Source organism: Bombina bombina, chromosome 4, assembly GCF_027579735.1.
Source record: "Bombina bombina isolate aBomBom1 chromosome 4, aBomBom1.pri, whole genome shotgun sequence".
Classification (NCBI taxonomy): Eukaryota; Metazoa; Chordata; class Amphibia; order Anura; family Bombinatoridae; genus Bombina; species Bombina bombina.
This window is the reverse complement of record NC_069502.1, coordinates 1,197,287,462-1,197,312,093: the sequence shown is the minus strand read 5'-3', so window position 1 is coordinate 1,197,312,093 and position 24,632 is coordinate 1,197,287,462. Positions and strand designations below refer to the sequence as shown.

Here is a 24,632-nt window from a genome sequence, read left to right as displayed (position 1 = left end):
TCAAAACTGTTGGCTTTGCAATCTCTGAAAGTGCAGACTCCGGATCTAACACGGTTATATTCCACACAGTCATTGGTTGCTCTTTCTAATGGCCCGTATAGAACTGTCCCTGATTGGCCTCATCAGAGAAGGTAACCTAGGTTACCACTTTGCGCCACCAGTTGCTATATGGGCACTAAAACTTTACACTTTTGTTTTAAATTTTAAAACAACTCATATTTAAAAATAATACAACTGCATATTAGTCCTGAGGTAATCTCTGCTTTAAATACATCATTCTATCTTACATGTATTTACTGTTAAATGTCACTTTAAAGGGGCATTAAAATACAAATGAAACTTTTATGATTTAGATAAGGCATTTAATTTTAAACAACTTTCCAATTTACTATCATTATCAAACTAGCTGTTTTCTCTTTGTATTTTTTGCTAAAGGCTAACCCTACATAGGTTGATTTCTAAGACTCTGCAGACCACCTCTTATTTTACAGTCTGGCTCTGAATAGCTAATAACAACATGTACTGTTTGCTCATGTGTGCCATATAGATAACATTGTGCTCATTCTAGTGCAGTTATTTAAGAGTCAGCACTAATTGCCTGAAATGCAAGTCTGTCAAAAGAACTGAAATAAGGGGGCAGTCTGCAGTAGCTTAGATACAAGGTAATCATAGAAGTAAAAAGTGTATTGATATAACAGTGTTGGTTATGCAAAACTAGGGAATAGTAAATAAAGGAATTATATATATTTTTAAACAATAACATTTTTGGTGTTGACTGTCCCTTTAATGAATAGGTAGAAGCTTATTTTGTCTTCAAAAAGTAAAATATTAAATTAAACAGCCAATTAGCAGCCTATTCCTCCATATTTAGCAACACTGAGCAATTGCACCCTACCCTGACACAAGTCAACTTAAGCAATTTAATATCATTTGCAAAGATAGAAAAGTTGCTATTTAATTCTAAATAATTCATAAAAAGAACTGGACCCAGTACTTATCCCTGAGAGACACCATATATTACTTTTGATCAATTCAAGTACATTTTTTTGTTCCTTATAACTCAACAAAGGTTATATCACGTGTACTTAAAAATAATAATGGAGACTGAAAGGAAAAGTCAAAGACAAAATAGTGACAGGAATAGTACAACTTAACAATAATAAAAAGAAAATAGTTACACTGAAAGGCATGTGCTAGATAAATGCCAAAAGAGATTAATGGCACAACAGTACAGTACCTGTAACAGTCAAAAAAAGCAGCAAAAACGTTCTGCATCCCTTTATTCTGTTTCTGATTGGCTACTAAATGCTACGGTACACAGAGCGTTTCTGTTCTGCTGTTATGTTCAGCAAAAAAGTTCTGCATCCCTTTATTCTGTTTCTGCTTTCTGATTGGCTACTAAATGCTACGGTACACAGAGCGTTTCTGTTCTGCTGTTATGTTCAGCAAAAAAGTTAAGCAAAATATTTGGCTCCTGTCTTATTAAAATTCAGATAATGTCTAAGAATTTTATTCTCCTTTATAAATCATCTATCTCGACTAATATTGGTATTTTTTTATTTTTAAGGATGACATTTAGTAAAATCATTGTAAAGTAGACCTTAGATAATATGCAAATACTTCTTCAAAAATGGGTACCTGCAGTATAAATACAAATTACAACATAATAACTAACATATAGTGTAATGTATAATTAGAACTGCAAAGAGGTTCCTAGACAATAAATCTTTTAGAGACAATGCCACAAGGAGAAAAAATCTAACCATGGTCACTTACTCTTAAATACGGTTTTAACACAATTTTTAGTTATTGTCATTTAGTTATGTTCCAAGTCTAGACTCAAAAACTGTCCTTAGTGTATATAAACAAAATATACAGAACTATGGGACATATGCAATTAAAAAAAAAGTATTAACACAAATCAATAGAAGATTTAAACGAACAGCATACAAGTTAAACATTTGTTGATAGACCCCATACTATAGAGTGACATTCCGTACATCGCTCTTCTCAACCCATTTAATTCTGTATCATATGCTTTATGATGTATAAGAGAAAAGGCTTTCAGCACAAGTCCAAGTTTATAAAATATTTTTTTTTCATTTGAGTTCTTCAAATTGAAATTCAAAAGACAGTTCCATAAAGTAGCTCTCTCTCAAACTGTTCTGCAGTTATTGTACCCTGGATAGCTTCACAGCCTGGGTTAAACACAGAGTAAGCACTCTTCTCTCCCCTTCGTTTCTCGCCAGGTCCTCTTGTTCCTTCATACAACCAATAAAACATGGAAATAATGAAATAAGCCAAGCCAAACTCCAGCTCCACAAAAAGGCCAAGCAACACCAACCACAAGAGAATCTTCAAGAAAAAATTATAGCTCAGGAAATAGTTTTGTGAGGACGGAACAAAAGGTTCCAAGATGTCTTCTCCTGGGACTTGTGGAGATGTTTGATGGACCTGTAGAAAAAAAGGATACTAAATTAGTGAAATTAGCATATCCTACAGGGAGTGCAGAATTATTAGGCAAGTTGTATTTTTGAGGATTAATTTTATTATTGAACAACAACCATGTTCTCAATGAACCCAAAAAACTCATTAATATCAAAGCTGAATAGTTTTGGAAGTAGTTTTTAGTTTGTTTTTAGTTATAGCTATTTTAGGGGGATATCTGTGTGTGTAGGTGACTATTACTGTGCATAATTATTAGGCAACTTAACAAAAAACAAATATATACCCATTTCAATTATTTATTTTTACCAGTGAAACCAATATAACATCTCAACATTCACAAATATACATTTCTGACATTCAAAAACAAAACAAAAACAAATCAGTGACCAATATAGCCACCTTTCTTTGCAAGGACACTCAAAAGCCTGCCATCCATGGATTCTGTCAGTGTTTTGATCTGTTCACCATCAACATTGCGTGCAGCAGCAACCACAGCCTCCCAGACACTGTTCAGAGAGGTGTACTGTTTTCCCTCCTTGTAAATCTCACATTTGATGATGGACCACAGGTTCTCAATGGGGTTCAGATCAGGTGAACAAGGAGGCCATGTCATTAGATTTTCTTCTTTTATACCCTTTCTTGCCAGCCACGCTGTGGAGTACTTGGACGCGTGTGATGGAGCATTGTCCTGCATGAAAATCATTTTTTTCTTGAAGGATGCAGACTTCTTCCTGTACCACTGCTTGAAGAAGGTGTCTTCCAGAAACTGGCAGTAGGACTGGGAGTTGAGCTTGACTCCATCCTCAACCCAAAAAGGCCCCACAAGCTCATCTTTGATGATACCAGCCCAAACCAGTACTCCACCTCCACCTTGCTGGCGTCTGAGTTGGACTGGAGCTCTCTGCCCTTTACCAATCCAGCCACGGGCCCATCCATCTGGCCCATCAAGACTCACTCTCATTTCATCAGTCCATAAAACCTTAGAAAAATCAGTCTTGAGATATTTCTTGGCCCAGTCTTGACGTTTCAGCTTGTGTGTCTTGTTCAGTGGTGGTCGTCTTTCAGCCTTTCTTACCTTGGCCATGTCTCTGAGTATTGCACACCTTGTGCTTTTGAGCACTCCAGTGATGTTGCAGCTCTGAAATATGGCCAAACTGGTGGCAAGTGGCATCTTGGCAGCTGCACGCTTGACTTTTCTCAGTTCATGGGCAGTTATTTTGCGCCTTGGTTTTTCCACACGCTTCTTGCAACCCTGTTGACTATTTTGAATGAAACGCTTGATTGTTCGATGATCAAGCTTCAGAAGCTTTGCAATTTTAAGAGTGCTGCATCCCTCTGCAAGATATCTCAATATTTTTGACTTTTCTGAGCTTGTCAAGTCCTTCTTTTGACCCATTTTGCCAAAGGAAAGGAAGTTGCCTAATAATTATGCACATCTGATATAGGGTGTTGATGTCATTAGACCACACCCCTTCTCATTACAGAGATGCACATCACCTAATATGCTTAATTGGTAGTAGGCTTTCGAGCCTATACAGCTTGGAGTAAGACAACATGCATAAAGAGGATGATGTGGTCAAAATACTCATTTGCCTAATAATTCTGCACTCCCTGTACTTAATACGTTTTTTCAAACCGGGTTGAGGAAATACTAAAGACTTAATTACTATTATTAAAGGAACATGAAACCCAATTTTTTTCTTTCATGATTCAGATAGAGTGCACCATTTTAAACAACTTTCCAATTTATTTCTATGAACTAATTTGTTTTGTTCTCTTTATATCCGTTGTTGAAACATATACCTAGGTAGGCTCAGAAGCTGCTGATTGGTGGCTGCACGTATATGTCATTGGCTTTCAGCTAGCTTTCAGTAGTGCATTACTGCTCCTTCAACAAAGGATACGAAGAAATGAAACAAATAAGATAATAGAAATAAATTGGAAAGTTGTTTAAAATTGTATGTTCTATCTGAATCATTAAAGAAAAATTTGGGATTTCATGTCCCTTTAACATTTTTAGCAGTTATGTTGGAAAAATGTTCCGTAATAGTTACATAAGGCTTCTTTGCAATCCAATAAAGATTACCATAAATAAATTGTATTAACAATATTCCAATTCGTTAAAAGAGCTGAAATTTATAGTTTTATGGGGTTTTAAAATTCAAGAATATTTCAGTCCAAAAGTAAACCAGTTTATCACATAGTTTTCAAATGGTTTGCACTACATAAATTCCCCCAAACAGTGAACATGGATCAAATTTAAATCTCATCTGATTCAGATACAGCACACCAGATTAATAAAAATCATACCAATTTACTTGTTTGAAACTCGGCCTATGTCCATAACAGAATACTGACGTAGGCTCACTAGCATGCACATGCCTTGTGCAGTATAAGACAGCAGTGTGTGCAGCAATGCTATACAAACAATACTTTTTTAGAAGATTTTAGACAATCTGGATGCATACTCACAAAACAGTTTGCAAGCCCTATGCAAGGATAAAGTCCTGCTGTAATGTAAAAATGTAGTAATGCTCGGGAGCCACAGAGTACTGCTGGTCCCAAACAGACAGAGCAGGTGAGAAAATCTACATCGGCAGTCACATGACCACATGTTATATATACACATTACAATCTCACTTTAATTGCTATCTTCAGCCAGTATATGTACTATATGAAAGAAAAACCTTGAAAAGCTTCAAGTTTATGAAATTGAAATAATGATAGAAAGTTCTGATGACTTACACATAAGATTACAGCACACAAAGAGAACTTGCATGCAAGACCTGTAAGCAAATCTCACTGTTACAACAGAGGCAACATTACAATGGGACACCATGATGTCTCTTGGTTTTATCAAGCACACAAACATGGACACATTTTACACAGAATAGAAACACAAGGCAGGCTCTGTATATTGTCCTTCAAGACCAACACCTGTTTTCTGTTTCCCTTTTCTTGCCTGCAATAAAGTCACAGCGGGATTCGTAGAAAAGATATAGGCCCCGATATACAAAGCTTCGACCAACGAGAACCTGCCTTTCTGGCCTCGTAGTCCATCAAGCTGTCGGTAGTTTCAAAGAAAAGGTGTGCTGCTCATCTGCATTTTGCTTTGATTGGGGGCCCTATTTGAAGTGGGCCCACACTGTGTAGGGACCTAAGTTGCACTACACCTACGCTAACTTCCATCAGATGATGTAAGTCTCGCCAACTAAAAGCTGGCGAGACAAACATGGCCGCTACCCTACTCACAACCTGCACTAAGCTGATTCGAACATATAACACTGGTGATATAGCTGAATCAAAGTGCAGCCTACTCCCTCTAGCACACCCCGCTAACTCCCCCTGAACTCATACCTATATCACATCTATGCTACCCTCCCCCTGCTTCGCCTCGCTACCTCCCAACGACCGTCTACACCTACATCAGAGCTAACCTACATTCCTCTTGCACTTCCCAGCTAACTCCCCCTTACTGCCTACGTCACGCCTAACCTACATTACCCTGGAATGCCGCAGCTAACTCCCACATACTGCCTACTATCTGAAAACTACCCGACTATAATAAAGTATGCTAAATAGTAAACCTCCCCATTATTACTATAGGAGCTATGTCGCTAAAATTATAAACAATGTTTAAATGATTTGTCATGGAGATGCGCTAAACACCGGAGGCCAAAACCTCACTGGCATAACCGGGCTCATGGAACTGAGTGTCTGATCGGAAATGAGCCCAGATCCAGCGCATATTAAAAGGGGTGCCAATCGAGCAGGGTGCAAGGGATCAATTTTCCTTTTAGTATGTTGTCAGCAATTTAATGAGGTAGCTAGAGATACCACTTGTTTGGTAGTGCTACCTTCTGGGAGGAATGGGGACAATTCAATTCCGGTTTGGCGCAACTTAAAGTGTCCCCCATTCTGCTCAGAAGGTAGTATCCCCAAATAAGTAGTATCCCTAGGTACCTCATCAAATTGCCGACAACATACTAAAAGGGCGACTTGATCCCTTGAACCCTGCTAGATTAGCACCACTTTCCAGAAGCGCCCAGACTGGTGCTCATTTCTGGTTCTGCGCTCAGTTCCAGGAGTGGTTGGTTACGGGTTAAAAGTGTAGGGTACTTGTGGTGGGTATATGGCAGTTTCGGGGTTAACAGGATAAATACTTGCGATGGATATGTGGCGGTTTAGATATTTATTAGTGTAGTGTTAGTTTGCGATTGTGGGGTACTTTGATTTAGGAGTATTTATGATTAGTTGTTAGCCACAACAGCTATATTCCAAGGGATCGTTTACTATACATCACTAATATGGGCAGCGATGCTGCGTATGATCTATCGCCAGCATCACTGACGAATGGCATGCATAGTAAATGCCTCTCTGCAATACCATCTGATAGCATCTATGTCGGAAACTTGGAATATTTTTTTTTCGACATAGTGGCAGCACTTTCGATCATTGGGGCCATAGAGAACTAAAGAACTTCTGAACACTAAAATCGAAAACAATGATGAAAAACAAAATGTATGCTTACCTGATAAATTTATTTATTTCAGGCAATAGAGAGTCCACGAAACATTCCAATTACTAGTGGGATATTCACTCCTGGCCAGCAGGAGGAGGCAAAGAACACCCCAGCAGAGTGGTTAAGTGTCACTTCCCTTACCCATAACCCCTAGTCATTCGGCCAAAGGGAAATGGAAAAAGAAGATAACACAAAAGTATAGAGGTGCCTGAGGTTTTATAGAAAAAACTACCGCTTGATGCAAAAAAAGGGCGGGTCATGGACTTTCCATGCCAGGAAAGAAAAATTTTTATCAGATAAGCATAAATTTTCTTTTCTTTCCTATGGCATGGAGAGTCCACAAAACATTCCAATTACTAGTGGGAACGAATACCCAAGCTAGAGGACACGGAAAGAAAGGGAGGGAGAATAAGCCAGGCAGACTTAAACAGAAGGCACCACCGCTTGAAGAACTTTTCTCCCAAAAGAAGCCTCAGCCGAGGCAAAAGTATCAAATTTGGAAAAGGTATGAATGGAGGACTAAGTGGCCACCTTGCAAATTTGCTCAACCGAAGCTTCATTTTTGAAAGCCCAAGAAGATGTAACAGCTCTAGTGGAATGAGTCGTAATTCTCTCAGGAGGCTGTTGTCCAGCTGTCTCATAAGCTAAACGAATAACACTTCTCAACGAGAGAGAAAGAGAGCTAGAAGTGGCCTTCTGAACCCTACGCTTACCAGAGAAAACGACGAACAGAGCAGAAGTCTGCCGAAAATCTTTAGTTGCTTGAAGGTAAAATTTAAGAGCATGCACAATATCCAAGTTATGCAAAAGATGTTCCTTCTGGGAATAAGGATTGGGACAGATAGAGGGAACAACAACAACAATTTCCTGATTAATATTGCGATCCAGCACTACCTTAGGGAGAAACCCCAGCTTAGCACGGAGGACCACCTTATCAGCATGAAAAATAAGGTAAGGGAAATCACACTGCAGAGCCGAAAGTTCAGAAACTCTGCGAGCAGAAGAAATAGCAATAAGAAACAAAACCTTCCAAGATAGAAGTTTAATATCAACAGAATGCATCGGCTCAAACTGAGCCTGCTGCAAAACTCTAAGAACAAGGTTAAGGCTCCAAGGAGGAGCAACAGATTTAAACACAGGCCTGATTCTGACCAAGGCCTAAACAAAAGACTGAACATCTGGCAGGACTGCCAAACGTTTATGCAAAAGAATAGATAGAGCAAAAATCTGACTCTTCAGAGTACTGACTGCCAAACCTTTGTCCAGGCCCTCCTGAAGAAAAGCCAAAATTTGAGGAAAACCCTTTGAATCACACCAATGAAGGTATTTACACCATACCCTATGGTAAATCCTGCGAGTAACCAGCTTACGAGCCTGAAGCATAGTATCTATGACTTTCTTAGAGAAGCCACGTCCAGCCAAAACTAGACGTTCAATCTCCAAGCAGTCAACTTCAGAGAAACCAGATTTGGATGAAGGAAGGGACCCTGAAGTAGAAGGTCCTTCCTCAAGGTAACCTCCAAGGCAGAAGGGATGACATTGTCACCAGATCCGCGAACCAGATCATGTGAGGCCATGCAGGAGCTATTAGCATCACAGCAGCTTTCTCCTGCTTGACGCAAGCAATTACTCATGGAAGAAGCGCAAACAGAGGAAACAGGTATGCTAGACTGAAGTTCAAATGAACCGCCAGTCCATCTAACAGAACAGCTTGAGTTTTTTTTTACCTTGAACCATACTTTGGAAGCTTTGCGTTTTGACAAGACGCCATCAGATCCAACTCTGAAACCCCCCACCTGAGGGTTATATTTGAGAATACCTCCGGGTGGAGAGCCCATTCTCCGGGATGAAAGGTCTGTCTGCTCAGAAAATCTGCCTCCCAGGTGTTCACCCCTGGAATGTGGATGGCAGAGAGATGGCAATCGTGAGACTCCATCCACTGGAGAATGTAAGTCACCTCCTTCATTGCCAAGGAACTCCGAGTTTCTCCCTGGTAATTGATGTAAGCCACCAAGGTGATGTTGTCCGACTGGAATCTGATAAACCGAGCAAAGCTAGTTGAGGCCAAGCTATCAAAGCATGGAAGATTGCTCTTAATTCCAAGATGTTTATTGGAAGAGAGGACTCCTCCAGAGTCCACAAACCCTGTGCTTTTAAGGAACCCCAAACTGCCCCCCAGCCCAACAGGCTGGCGTCCGTGGTCACAATCACCCAGGAAGGTCTCAGGAAGCATGTGCCCCAAGACAGATGATCTTGAGAAATCCACCACGAGAGACTCTTGTTGGGGAATCCAGATTTATCCTCTGCAAGAGGTCTGAGTGGTCCCTGTTCCATTGAACTGAACATGCATATATACAGAGGTCTCATAAGAGGAGGAAGACTTTTGTCCTTTAAAGTTACGAAAGGAACGAAAATTAGAATTCTGGCGACCCTTAGGCCTATTCTTTTTAGCCTGAGGTAGGAAAGAACCCTTTCCACCTGTAATTTCGGAAATTATTTCAGCCAGACCTGGACCAAAAAAGGTTTTAACCTTGTATGGCAAAGATAAATGCTTGGCCTTGGATGAGACATCTGCAGACCAAGGTTTTAACCACAGAGCCCTGCAAGCTAAAACAGTGAAACCAGAAATCTTAGCTCCCAACCTAAGAACTTGCATATTGGCATCACAAATAAAAGTATTGGCTAGCTTGAGAGCTTTGATCCTGTCTTGGATCTCCTCTAAAGTGGTTTCACCTAAAATAAGATTAGATAAATCATCACACCAATAGGAAGCTGCCCCTGCAACTGTAGCAATACAAGCAACAGGCTGCCACTGTAATCCCTGATGAATGTAAATTTTCTTCAAAAAATCCTCAAGCTTCTTATCCATGGGATCCTTAAAAGAACAACTATACTCAATAGGAATAGTAGTTTTCAGTTTTGGTTGTTTTTTTTTTTTCGTTTTTTTTTTTTTGCCTGTTTTTTCTTGGTAAAATTATTGAGCAGCATATTATTGTTTTAAGATATTTTTTTGTACAATTTTAGTGTGTTACTTTCAATAAAAGTGTGGTTATTTTATTTTATTGGCTTGCAGTTTTTCAATTCAGATTCATTCATTAAATAATCTAATTATGCAAAAAATTATTTGAAAAAAATACATTTTCGGTTTCGGTTTTTAACCTAGTGCATCCTTGATTTTCGGGTTCGGTCCAGAATTTCCATTTCGGTGCATCACTACTAGAGAGCTATTTAATATTGTAAAGGACCAGACCAGTCCCAACAACATCATAATATGTTTTGCAAGACAATTCAAGACTACATCCCAGGTAAGAACCCCAGAAGTAGACAGTGCATGTGCACAAGGAGACATTTATTTGACCTACCTCTGTACTCTGAGGGACTGAAACATTCTTACTCCACATTCTTGCCCATGTCCCATAAAGTTTCTCTCTCATCCTCACTGTAAATGTTTTTTCTCTTGGTCCCATCTCTTCAGATTCTTTTTTTAAGCTTTTCTCAGTGTCTCCTCGTTCTTGGTGAAGAGTCACTTTTCTGGCTCTGAACTCTGCCAACTTCTGTTCCATCTCATGAGCAATCACTCCGTCTTGTGGAAGAGACCCCTGTTAAACTGATATACAGGGAACCTGATTAAGTAGTGCTAGACGGAAAGGAAGAGGCTGAACAAGATCTAAAATGGTTGTTATTTTGTTTTATTGCACTGACTATAACCATTAACAGACACTTACCCCGTGCATTATACAAACAGCGAGTATATATATTGCCCTCTGCTGGTGATAACGGTTTTAGGGGAAAGGAAAACACTTTTGCAATGTTGGTTGTTTCTATCTGGAAGTTAAAAAACACTGCTGCTTAAACAATAAAATAAAAAATGTGTTCTTTTAAGCTACCTATATAATAAATGCTCTATACAGTTAAAAGGATATGAAATACCCATTTTTTTTCTTTCAGGATTCAGATAGAGCATGTGATTTTAAACAACTTTCCAATTAATTTCTATTATCTAATTTTTTTGTTCTTTGTATATCCTTTGTTGAAAAGGATACATAGGTAGACTCAGGAGCTGCTGATTGGATGATGTACATAAATGTTATTGGCTCACCCAATGCCTTAACTAGTAGTGCATTACTGCTTCTTCAGCAAAGGATACCAAAAGAATGAAGTAAATAAGAAGATAAATTGGAAAGTTGTTTAATATTATATACTCTTTCTAAATCATGAAATAAATATTTTGGGTTTAATGTCCCTTTAAGCAGCTTGTCTGCTTGAGAAAAAAAAGGGAGAACAAATGATGCAAACAATGAATGAGCAAGCGTTAGTGGAGACCGCTGTTACTATCGCAACGTGCAGAGTTAGTAAAAGTCTTGAAGGGTTATAACATATTAGTGCTTGTATCACGATCCAAACATCTAAAGCATGTGTAATATGTTATATTATAGTAGTAGTAAGCAGACACAGCAGCAAACGAAGGATTTATGGCAAGTGAGAGGTTAATCAAGCTGTGTATATCAGGAAAGCCAGGTCCTGCATATTCAAATGCTCGCATAAGTGCTCAAAAATAACCAATCAATCCATATGACCTTATACATATATTTATGCTGAAAAAATATGTGTGAAACACATAACATGAAACATATAATCCTCTTCAGGGCAGGTCATAACCATCTATCCAGTCGCTCACTTTTAGGTGATAGGTGTTGCAGATGCTCATGAAATGGATGAAAAAGTGTAACAAGCAAGCATAGGAAAAAGTCCTTACGCTAGGGTAGGATATAGATATTAGGCTGAGAAATGCTCAAACAAAATTGACTTAACAGGGTTCCGATGTAGTTAAGTTACCTGGTATCCGCAAATGAGCCACAAGCCTTAATAAAGTGTAATGAATGGTTACTCACTACCCATAGCGTGACCTCCGTCCGATGAGATCCACTTGTGCGTCTCTGTCTGGAACTCCGTAGCTCCGTAGTAGTTCCTTGCTTCAACTCTGCTCAGCTGGTCTCCACGCTGACACGCTGCTCGACTCCTCCTCCGGTCGTGACGTCACCCGGCTAGGCAATCCAGTGTCGCCATGAACAGTGTAATAGGATTGGAGTCCCAGTACTCCAAGTAAAATGATAGCAAATAGATCCAAGAATGTGTCCAGGCAGACAAGAGAGTTGTAGAAAAATAAAAGTATGCTTTATTAGGATAATTTAAAAACGAAAAAATAGGCAGACTCCAATGAACATTGGGAGTGAGAAAGGTCTGACCGGTTTCAGCCTAACAGGCTGTAGTCATAGACATGTTGCACCTGTGCAGGTGCACTCTATTTAAAACTCTTAGCTCCTCCTAGAGGAGGTGATAAAAGAACAGAAGAACTGACTCCCAATGTTTAACCCCTTGAGGGAAAAATAAATAGAGCAATATATATACATGCATATAAAAAGAACAAAAATAGACAACTAACATTAAATGAACACATAACTGTCAAAAATTAGTAGCGCCTATTAGCTCAGCAGCCGCAACAAATCAAGTGTATTCAAATAATGAATATAATAACATTTCATTAGTGCAAAAGCAAGCTCTAGTGTTTTTTGTACTTAAGGGCAACCTAGCTAAAATACTGAGTAATATCTAGCTAATGTATATATATATAAGATGAATAAAGAGCTCTATATACTTAGTTTTAGGGACATGAAGTTATTTAGGATGTGAATGGTGAACGTGTATGTAACAAATGGCGTGTAGAAGTATATAAGACTTAAATATTTAAAGTCTAATAATGAACTATTTTAAATATATATGGATAGATTGTCTAACAAAGGTATTGATATTCTCAAAAGATATAACCTGATATACATGTCTATCTAAATTTACGCAACAGAATGTGGGACCATAGTCAGAATATGGGCTTAGTCTAAAGTAAAAAGTAAAATGCCTCCATGAGCTGATGTATACATAGTTTTGCAAAGATGGGCACATAGATACTTCAACATAAACTATACGCTTGGAGTAATAAGAACTATTAGTGTTGCCAGTAATTGATGATGTCAAATTCAGAGTTGAATCCCCTTGGTAAAAGGCAACCGAGCTTATGGATCCAATAAATCTCCTGACGGCATAAGATGCCAAATTTGTCACCTCCCCTAGGGGGTCTGACAATCTGCTCGATTGCCTGCCACCTAAAGGATCCAACTCGGCCTTGGTGTACCTCCAAAAAGTGTTTAGAGAGAGCAGAAACTGCTCTTTCATGGGAGATGTGGGCTAGATGCTCTTTGATACGTGTCCCCACTGCTCTGGTGGTCCTACCTACGTACTGTTTGTGGCATAGGGTACACTCTATGAGGTATACCACAAATTTACTACCACATTTAACACAGCCCTTGGTCTCAAAAGATTCTGCCCCAGAAGCTGACGTAAAGTGAGTGGCTACTTTAATGTGGTCACAGGACCCGCAGGACCTCTTTCCACACCGGAAAGTGCCCTTGAAATGTAACCAAGAGCTCCTGCTTGGTTCTTCCCTTAACTGGCTGGGGGACAACAGATTGCCTAGGGTCAGATTTTTCCTGTAAACAAAGTTACAGCCACCCTTAATGACATCACGTAATGATTTATCTCCCCGCAGAATTGGAATGTTCTTCCTAATTATATTACAGACCTGATGGTATTGGTTCGAGTAGGCTGTAATAAGGGTAGGAGTATTACGTGTCAATACTGTCTTGATACTTTCATCTGCTGGGTTAATGGTCCTGGGGAACAAGCCTGACTGATCCATCTGATCTACCTCATTACGTGCTCTCCAAATAGTTTTAACAGGATAGTTCCTATCTCGTAGGCGCTTTTCCAAATCCTCACTCTCTCTGTCGTAGTCCCCACCCCGGGTACAGTTACGTTTGACACGCATAAACTGGCCTTTAGCAATCCCCCTAAACACATGCTTAGGGTGACTGCTATTAGCGTGCAATAATGTATTACCGGAGATAGGCTTACGGTAGAGAGAAGAAATGATCTTATGGGTGTCTGAATCACCCGTCAGAGTAACATCCAAATAACTCATAGTGCTGTGATGCCACTGATAGGTGAATCTGAGACCCACTTCATTACAATTCAATTGGTCCACCCATTCCTTTGCTTGTATCTCCCCTGAGGACCAGATGATCAATAGGTCATCTATGAACCTCAGGTATTTATGGATGGATCCAGTGAATGTATTACTACCCCCATAGACGTGGAACCGCTCCCACCAGCCCATAAAAAGGTTGGCGTAGGAGGGGGCAAATTTTGCCCCCATGGCGGTTCCACGCCTCTGGAGGTAGTAAGTGTCGGAAAACTTGAAGAAGTTATGTTGGAGCAGGAACCTAATAACCCTCAAAACAAAATCTTTGTGTTGAGAATCCAGGTCTGTGACCATATCCAGAAAAAATTCCACAGCCTTGAGTCCAGATTCGTGGGGAATACTGGAGTATAGAGCCACCACGTCGATAGTTATCCAACTATAGTTAGACTCCCATCTAATCTGTTCCAGTTTTGATAAGACGTGAGCAGTGTCTCGTACATAACTGGGTAGTCTGTGTACCATAGGTTGCAAGAAGTTGTCGACCCATTTAGATAGTGGCTCTATTAAAGAGCCAATACCTGCCACAATGGGTCGTCCCTGGACATTTTCAAGACTCTTGTGGACCTTCGGGAAGTGGTGGAAGATGGGCATCACTGGATTTTCAACCAACAAACAGTCAAATGTATGTCTATCGATGATGCCCATCTCCAGACCATCATCCAGGAGATCCTTCAAGATATGTCCAAAAGATGTAGTGGGGTCCCTAGGTAAGACGGAATAGGCCTCATGATCACCCAATTGTCTCAAGGCTTCCGCGACATAGGAATCCCTGTCCATGACAACTACACTACCACCTTTGTCGGATTGACGAATCACAATGTTGTTGTTATTCTGTAGTTTGGTAACGGCTTCCCTTTCTTGTCTAGTCAAATTTGAGTTGTGATTAGAATTGGTCTGGGAAAGAGTGGTGAGGTCCTCCATGACTCTTTTATGAAACACTTCAAGACTCTTACCCCTAATATGTAAGGGGTAGAAGCTTGTCTGCTTACCAACAAATTAACTACCAGTCTAGGTTTGCTTTGTGAGTTTATATGATTCAGACACAGATTATATACTGTAGTTGAGCACAGCAATCTCCTTCATATAAATTTTACAGTGTGACCATTGCTTATATGGTCTCTGCTCATCCTTAATTAATGTAGGCGTACAACGGTAAAGCACCACCACTACTGTTAGGGTGAAATGTTCATACATGTGCCAGGCCCTTAATCATGCTAAACAAAAACACTGGCAATACACATATTTAAAGCTCAAAAGAATTGCCTCATTAATTACATCCGGCTAGATTACGAGTTGTGCGGTAGGCTGAAAAAGCAGCGTTAACAGGTCCTAACGCTGCTTTTTCACTACCGCTGGTATTACGAGTCTAGCAGGTTTAGGGGCAGCGCACACTTTTTTGGCCTTACCGCAAACCGACTTACGTGAACTTCGTAAAGTTTTTTTCTATGGAAATTCCATAGCGCCGGTATTACGAGTCTGTCCTGGGAGGCCAAAAAGTGAGCGGTAAACCCTCTACCTCCAAGATCCCTAACGCATTTTAAAGTCAGTAGTTATGAGTTTTACACTACAACGCCGTAGCACAAAACTCATAACTAAAGTGCTAAAAAGTACACTAACACCCATAAACTACCTATTAACCCCTAAACCGAGGCCCTTCCGCATTGCAAACACTATAATAACAATTGTAACCCCTAATCTGCCGCTCCGGACATCGCCACCACTAGAATAAACATATTAACCCCTAAACCGCCGCACTCCCACCACGCAAACACTAGTTAAATATTATTAACCCCTAATCTGCCGTCCCTAACATCGCCGCCACCTACATTATACTTATTAACCCCTAATCTTCCACTCCGGACATCATCGCCACCTACCTACATTTATTAACCCCTAATCTGCCGTCCCCAACATCGCTGCCACTATATTAAATTTATTAACCCCTAAACCTAAGTCTAAGCCTAACACCCCCTAACTTAAATATAATTAAAATAAATCTAAATAAAATTCCTATCATTAACTACATTATTCCTATTTAAAACTAAATACTTACCTATAAAATAAAACCTAAGCTAGATACAATATAACTAATAGTTACATTGTAGCTAACTTAGGGTTTATTTTTATTTTACAGGCAAGTTTGTATTTATTTTAACTAGGTAGAATAGTTATTAAATAGTTATTAACTATTTAATAACTACCTAGCTAAAATAAATAGAAATTTACCTGTAAAATAAAACCTAACCTAAGTTACAATAACACCTAACCTTACACTATAATTAAATTCCCTACATTAAATACAATTAAATAAATTAAATTAACTAAATCACAAAAACCCCCCACTAAATTACAGAAAATAAAAAACAAATTACAGATTTTTAAACTAATTACACCTAATCTAATAGCCCTATCAAAATAAAAAAAGCCCCCCAAAATAAAATAAAAAACCCTAGCCTAAGCTAAACTACCAATAGCCCTTAAAAGGGCCTTTTGCGGGGCATTGCCCCAAAGAAATCAGCTCTTTTTCCTGTAAAAAAAAATACAAACACCTCCCCCAACAGTAAAACCCACCACCCACACAACCAACCCCCAAATAAAATACTAACTAAAAAAAACCTAAGGGCATTGCCCTTAAAAGGGCATTTAGCTCTATTGCGGCCCAAAGTCCCTAATCTAAAAAATAAACCCACCCAATACACCCTTAAAAAAATCCTAACACTAACCCCTGAAGATTCACTTACCGGGAGAAGTCTTCAGCAAAGCGGCAAGATGTCCTCAATGAAGCCGGCAAAAGTGGTCCTCCAGACGGGCATAAGTGGTCCTCCAGACAGGCATAAGTGGTCCTCCAGACAGGTAGAAGTGGTCCTCCATACGGCATCTTCTATCTTCATCCTTCCAGCGCGGAGTGGGTCCATCTTCAAGACATCCGACTCGGAGCATCCTCTTCTTCCAACGGCTTCTTCGTAATGAATATCACTTTAAGTGACGTTATCCAAGATGGTGTCCCTTAGATTCTGATTGGCTGATAGAATTCTATCAGTCAATCGGAATTAAGGTAGAAAAAAATCATATTGGCTGATGCAATCAGCCAATAGGATTGAACTTCAATCCTATTGGCAGATCCAATCAGCCAATAGGATTGAGCTTGCATTCTATTGGCTGATCGGAACAGCCAATAGAATGCCAGCTCAATCCTACTGGCTGATTGCATCAGCCAATAGGATTATTTCTACCTTAATTCCGATTGGCTGATAGAATTCTATCAGCCAATCTAAATCTAAGGGACGCCATCTTGGATGACGTCACTTAAAGTGATATTCCTTTACGAAGAAGTCGTCGGAAGAAGAGGATGCTCCGCGTCGAATGTCTTGAAGATGGAGCCGCTCCGCGCCTGATGGATGAAGATAGAAGATGCCATCTGGATGAAGACTTCTGCCCGTCTGGAGGACCACTTCTGCCTGTCTGGAGGACCACTTCTGCCGGATTTGTTGAGGACATCTTGCCGCTTGGATGAAGACTTCTCCCGGTAAGTGAATCTTCGGGGGTTAGTGTTAGGATTTTATTAAGGGTGTATTGGGTGGGTTTATTTTTTAGATTAGGGACTTTGGGCCGCAATAGAGCTAAATGCCCTTTTCAGGGCAATGGGGAGCTTAGGTTTTTTTAGTTAGTATTTTATTTGGGGGGTTAATTGTGTGGGTGGTGGGTTTTACTGTTGGGGGGGTGTTTGTATTTTTTTTACAGGAAAAAGAGCTGATTTCTTTGGGGCAATGCCCCGCAAAAGGCCCTTTTAAGGGCTATTGGTAGTTTAGTTTAGGCTAGGGATTTTTTTTATTTTGGGGGGGCTTTTTTATTTTGATAGGGCTATTAGATTAGGTGTAATTAGTTTAAAGATCTGTAATTTGTTTTTAATTTAGTGTTTGTTTGTTTTTGTGATTTAGCTAATTTAATTTATTTGATTTAGCTAATTTAATTTATTTAATTGTATTTAATGTAGGGAATTTATTTAATTATAGTGTAAGGTTAGGTGTTATTGTAACTTAGGTTAGGTTTTATTTTACAAGTAAATTTGTATTTATTTTAGCTAGGTAGTTATTAAATAGTTAATAACTATTTAATAACTATTATACCTAGTTAAAATAAATACAAACTTTTGCCTGTAAAATAAAAATAAACCCTAAGCTAGCTACAATGTAACTATTAGTTATATTGTAGCTAGTTTAGGGTTTATTTTACAGGTAAGTATTTAGTTTTAAATAGGAATAATTTAGTTAATGATAGTAATTTTATTTAGATTTATTTAAATTATATTTAAGTTAGGGGGTGTTAGGGTTAGACTTAGGTTTAGGGGTTAATAAATTTAATATAGTGGCGGCGACGTTGAGGGCGGCAGATTAGGGGTTTATAAATATAATGTAGGTGTCGGCGATGTTGGGGGCAGCAGATTAGGGGTTCATAAGTATAATGTAGGTGGCGGCGATGTCCGGAGCGGCAGATTAGGGGTTAATAAATATAATGTAGGTGTCTGCGATGTCGGGGGCGGTAGATTAGGGGTTAATAAGTGTAAGATTAGGGGTGTTTAGACTCGGGGTTCATGTTAGGGTGTTAGGTGTAAACATAAAATGTGTTTCCCTATAGGAATCAATGGGGCTGCGTTACTGAGTTTGACTTTTTCTCAGCCGGCTCTCCCCACTGACGTCTATGGGGAAATTGTGCACGAGGACGTATAACCAGCTCACCGCTGACTTAAGCAGCGCTGGTATTGAAGTGAGATATGGAGCTAAATTTTGCTCTACGCTCACTTCTGGTCTTTTAATGCTGGGTTTCTTAAAACCCGTAATACCAGCGCTGCAGGTAAGTGAGCGGTGAGAAAAAACTGCTTGTTAGCTCCGCATAGCTCCTAACGCAAAACTCGTAATCTCGCCGATCTACTCTTATCAATACAAAATCAGACTTTGCTAATATCCAATGTTTGTCACTTCTTTCACAAGATTAATACTTCATCCTACAAATAGCTATGCTGACCCCTAGTGTTTGAATAAAAAAAAAAAAACTTAGTTTTGTATGGAATAAGATTGCTGTCAAAAAAGCAAGCATGTGAGATTCTTTATCATTGTACATAAATAGTGACATACGAATACAAATCTGAATGTTCAAATACAATTTATTTTTTTGGAAATACAATTTTTTTTTTGGAATTACACTTCTAGCAGGTGTCAAAAAAATAAATCTAGTTCCCATTTTGCTAAAGGACTTGTGATGTCACAGCATTCACTTGCAGTAGTTTGCCTGGGAACTAACATATGTCAAATAACGAAAAACAAGTTTGTAATTCCAAAAAAAAAAAAAAAATTGTATTTGTAATTAAAGATTTGTATTCTAAAAATTTACAGCAATCTTATTCCATACTTTAGCATGGAAAAAAACGTTATGCTTTATGCTTACCTGATAAATTTATTTATTTCCAAACATGGAGTCCACAACGTCATTCCAATTACTAGTGGGATATTCAACTCCTGGCCAGCAGGAGGAGGCAAAGAGCACCCCAGCAAAGCTGTTAAGTGTAACTTCCCTTACCCATAATCCCCAGTCATTCAGCCGAAGGAAAATGGAAAAAGAAGAAACACAAGGGTTAAAAAGGTGCCTGAGCTTTACTCAAAAAAACTACCGAAGTATAATTAAAAAGAGGGTGGGGTTGTGGACTCTCCATGTCCAGAAAGAAAGAAATGTATCAGGTAAGCATAAATTTAGTTTTCTTTCCTATGACATGGAGAGTCCACAACGTTATTCCAATTACTAGTGGGAACCAATACCCAAGCTAGAGGACACGGAATGAACAGGGAGGCAGAAAAAGGCAGGAGGACCTAAACAGAAGGCACCACCACTTGAAGAACCTTTCTCCCAAAAGAAGCCTCAGCCGAGGCAAAAGTTTCAAATTTGTAGAATTTGAAAAAAGTATGCAAAGAGGACCATGTAGCTGCCTTGCAAATATGTTCCACAGAAGCTTCATTTTTGAAAGCCCAAGAAGAGTAGATAGCCCTAGTGGAATGAGCCATAATTTTCTCAGGAGGCTGCTGTCCAGCAGTCTCATAAGCTTAACGAATCAAAACTTCTTAACCAGAGAGAAAGAGTAGTAGAAGTGACCTTCTGACCCTTACGTTTTCCAGAGTAAACAACTAACAGGGCAGAAGACTGCCAAAAATCTTTAGTAGCTTGTAAGTAAAACTTAAGAGCACGCACAACATCCAAGTTGTGCAAAAGATATTCCTTATGAGAAGAAGGATTAGGACAAAAAGGAACAACAATTTCCTGAATAATGTTTCGATCCGACCCCACCTTAGGGAGAAAACCCAATTTAGTGTGAAGGACTGCCTTATCTGCATGAAAAATAAGGTACGGGGAATCACACTGCAGAGCTGAAAGCTCAGAAACTTTGTGAGCAAAAGAAATAGCAAGCAGAAACAAAACCTTCCAAGATAACAATTTTAAATCAACAACATGCATCGGCTCAAACGGAGCCTGCTGCAAAACTTTAAGAACTAGATTAATGCTCCACGGAGGAGCAGCAGGTTTAAACAAAGGCCTGATTCTAACCAGAACCTGAACAAAGGCGTGAACATCTGGTAAGTCTGCCAGACGTTTGTGCAAAAGGATAGATAATGCAGAAATCTGACCTTTTTAGAGTACTGACCGACGAACACTTCTCTAGGTCATCCTGAAGAAAAGACAAAATCTGGGAAATCCTCACCCGGCTCCAGGAGAAACCCTTAGATTTGCACCAATAAAGATATTTATGCCATACCTTATGGTAAATCTTGCGAGTAACAGGTTTGCGAGCCTGAGGCATAGTATCAATGATCACTTCAGAAAAACCATGCTTAGACAGAACTAGGCGTTCAATCTCCAAGCAGTCAGCTTCCGAGAATCCAGGTTTGGATGGAGGAAAGGACCCTGAATTAGAAGGTCCTATATATAGAACCTATGTAATAGACCCATAGTAAATAGATTGGCCAAAAATAAACAGTGTTGGATGTGTCAAAAAATATTGACTATATAATTCTATTGCAATAAATTTCATAAATGATAATATTGAATACTCACAAGAGGGATACAATTACAAAGGTAAGATGACACAAATGAATACAGGTAGTCACCAAACATTAACGCACATCAACGACATCAACAATTTATCAAGTCAAATTCTGAATTAATTCCCCACAGGATTCTAGTCTTTAACTTACGAATCCAGAAGACCTCTCAATTGGCTAGCAGGTTGAATCTGTCCCCACCTCTGGAGTCAGTTCTGACCACTTCAATTATGGACCAAGTAAGACTATTTGTCTCTTTATTGTGCTTGGTCTTAAAGTGTTGCACTAGCGGTGTCGACAGATCCCCATGTTTAATATTATTCAAATGCTCCCATATCCTAGACCTCACCTCCCTATTGGTGAGGCCTACATACTGGATCTTGCAGATATTACAGTACAAGAGATACACCGCAAATGTGGGTCTACAATTATAGCATACTTTACGTTTAAAGACCTCACCAGGTCATAGCACTTTTAAAGGTGTTCCCTATTCCCAAACAGCCACAGCCTGTACAGTTTTGAAAACTACATCTGTAAACCCCTTTACAAAGGAGCTAGGAACTTTGATGCAGTGTCTTAGGTTGAAGCTGTGTGGGTGCAATGGTATTATCCAGTGTCCTGTCTCTTTTGAATGCAAATCTGCATCCGTTCTCCACAACATTTACCAAAGCGTCATCCGCTTTCAACAAGAGAAGGTGCTTGTGTATTACATTGCAAATTTGGTAATATTATCTGCTATATTGTGTGACAAAAGTCACCTCTCTGGTGTCTTTGTCCTTGGTCCAACCTCTCTCCTCCTTATCTTTCAGGAGTACTGCCCTGTCAAGTTTGGCTACCTCTTTACATATCTTATCAATGTTTCTTTTCTTATAGCCTCTGTGGCGGAATCTATTAGATAAATCTCTGGCTTGCAGCTCATATGTTTTGTCATCACTGCAATTTCTGCGTAACTGAGTGAACTGTTCTTTCAACACAGAGTTAAATACTCTTGCAGGGTGACAGCTCTCTGCGTGCAAGAGTGTGTTTCCTGTAATGGGTTTCCTATAAAGATCAACTTTAATTGTACTCTTTTCATTTTTATTATTATTAATATTTCACCTTTAGGTTACATCTAGAAAATTTATGCTGTTGTCCCCATACTCAAACGTAAACTGCAGGCCCATTGTATTAATATTAAGGGCCTTCACTAGCTCAGGTGTCTGTTGCTTTCCCTCTTTCCACACTATGTGCAAATCATCAATGTAACAACGAAAATAAACAATATTGGACTTAAATCTATTGCCATCTCCAAAGACCAGCCCATATAAAGGTTCACGTAGGAGGGGGCAAACTTCGCCCCCATCGCTGTTCCACATCTCTGGAGTTAAAAATTCCCTTTAAAGGAGAAAAAATTATGCGTTAACAAAACCTTTGTGACTCTCAGTGTATACAACCTAAAATCCCCGCTGTAGCCCTGATTACGTCTAAGGAAGAAATCTATGGCTTCTAAACCTTTATCGTGCGGTATAGATGAATAAAGTGATTTGACGTCTATGATCAGCCAGCCATACTCTTCTTCCCAAACCAGGGACTCCATTTCTGAGAGCAACTGCTTTGTGTCCCTCAAGAAACTCAAAAGATTATTTACAAAAGGCTGTAGTATCATGTCAAGCCATTGAGACAGTGGCTCGAGAAGAGATCCAATTCCACTTATAATGGGCCTTCCTTCTATATTTACCAGGGACTTATGCGCCTTAGGAAGATTATTGAAGATGGGGGTTCTAGAATTATCTGTGTATAGAAAAAGGCAAGTGTCCTGATCTAGAAACCCCATCTCTCTACCATCGTCTATAAGGTGCCTAGGTTCTCTTTGGAACTTTACTGTGGTATTGAACACCAACTTTGTATATTCTTGGGGATCGTCCAATTGTCTTATTGCTTCTTGTAAAAAAAATTCACGATCCACAACTACAATTGTCCAACCTTATCAGCCTCCCTTATGACGAGGTCTGGATTTTACTAAGTGTTTTAAGGGTGCATTTTTCTTGTAATCCAATGTAATTTCATATGCATAGGTGTAGATGAGATAGATGAGGTAGCAGTGACATTTTTGTTTTTAGCCAATGATATGGCTTTTTAAGGATCAAAAGGTATGCAACTGGAGACATACCCTAGCTACTGCGAAATGCTGAAACACGTCAGCAGGTAACGCACGCTACCCTTCTTCACTAATGCCCTTTCTGAGTGTTATTCTAGTTATTGTATGCAGTTCTTATTTTAATATAAAAGTTGACTGGTCTCAGTGCTCCAGTGTGAATAAATTTTACGTACTGAGGATATTGTGTGAGCACGGATCCACCTGAGAGAGAGAGAGAGAGAGAGAAAGAGAGAGAGAGAACGGGCTTCCTGCCCTACGGAGAGGAAAGTTTGCAGTAGTCCGGATCACCTAAACAGAGGTGACAGAGGTATCGGTGCTGATCCAGAATTCGGCCAATCCACAGAACCGTGAGTTAGGGTGTTTTGAGCCCCCCGCTTTTAAAGCAGAGCCTTGCTATAGTGTTATACCTTTTGAGGTGATGTGTCTCTAAAAGTGACGTCTTGGATTGCAATACAGCTGGTACATTGGTTCGCGGTGCACCCATTTGAAGCCTGTTATAGCTTTCCCAACCGGCTGCATAGAGGTTGTACGTGTGCAGGTGCTGTGGTGACTGTTTGTTGTTTACCATGGACACAGCTAGACCCCAATCCTTGCTTGCAGGGAAAAATACCCATAAAAGGATTAATATCTTCAGACACCAACTTCACACAAACTCTATTGACAGAGGCAAAGAGAATGACTGAGGATTATGGGTAAGGGAAGTTACACTTAACAGCTTTGCTAGGGTGCTCTTTGCCTCCTCCTGCTGGCTAGGAGTTGAATATTCCACTAGTAATTGTAATAACGTTGTGGACTCTCCATGTCATAGGAAAGAAAACTGTTTAGTAACACCTAGTAATCTTTCTTATTATTACAATAAATGTTATATTGCCACCCAATGACTAAATCACAAAATAAAAATAATTTATTTTACAAAATATTAAAAACATACAAATTCTACTCTTCTATATAAAAACACATTTACAGAAGTAAATGTAGATCATAATCATTATTCAGGCCCTTAGGGTAGAGAGTACCTAATGTTTTAATCCACCATACCTCTCTTTTCTTCAATACCATCTCTCTATTACCACCCCTCCTTAATTCAGGAATATCAATCAATCACCTAAAAACGTAATTGGCTCACTCAATGCCCTGCCCCCAGAAAATGTTGTGACACTGGTTGTGTACAATCTCTATTTCTAATTGCCTGTTTGTGTTCTGTTATGTGCCCCCAGCATTTCACCCTAAAAATACTTTTTTTTTAACAGCAGTGCTGGTGCTTTACTATTGTATGCTGTATACAGCTGAGACAACCAGTTCCAGGATAATTTAAAGGGATATGAAACCCAACATTTTTTGCGATTC

At 39.3% G+C, this 24,632-nt stretch overlaps 1 protein-coding gene across 5 annotated transcripts in view; it reads right to left on the bottom strand.

Annotated features, from left to right (window-relative positions):
* Positions 1–340: 340 nt before the first annotated feature.
* Positions 341–24,632, bottom strand: part of SAYSD1 (SAYSVFN motif domain containing 1) — a 52,133-nt gene continuing 27,841 nt past the window's right edge. For 2 of the 5 annotated variants that reach the window (XM_053712678.1, XM_053712681.1), the window contains 4 exons: positions 11,863–12,067; positions 10,696–10,795; positions 10,333–10,577; positions 341–2,454 (listed from right to left, as the gene is read on the bottom strand). In XM_053712678.1, the coding sequence (XP_053568653.1) occupies positions 2,125–2,454; positions 10,333–10,533 (531 nt within the window). In that variant the 5' untranslated portion in view covers positions 10,534–10,577; positions 10,696–10,795; positions 11,863–12,067 and the 3' untranslated portion in view covers positions 341–2,124. The remainder of the gene's footprint in view (positions 2,455–10,332; positions 10,578–10,695; positions 10,796–11,862; positions 12,068–24,632) is intronic. The other 3 variants (XM_053712680.1, XM_053712679.1, XM_053712682.1) reach the window with 2 other exon arrangements.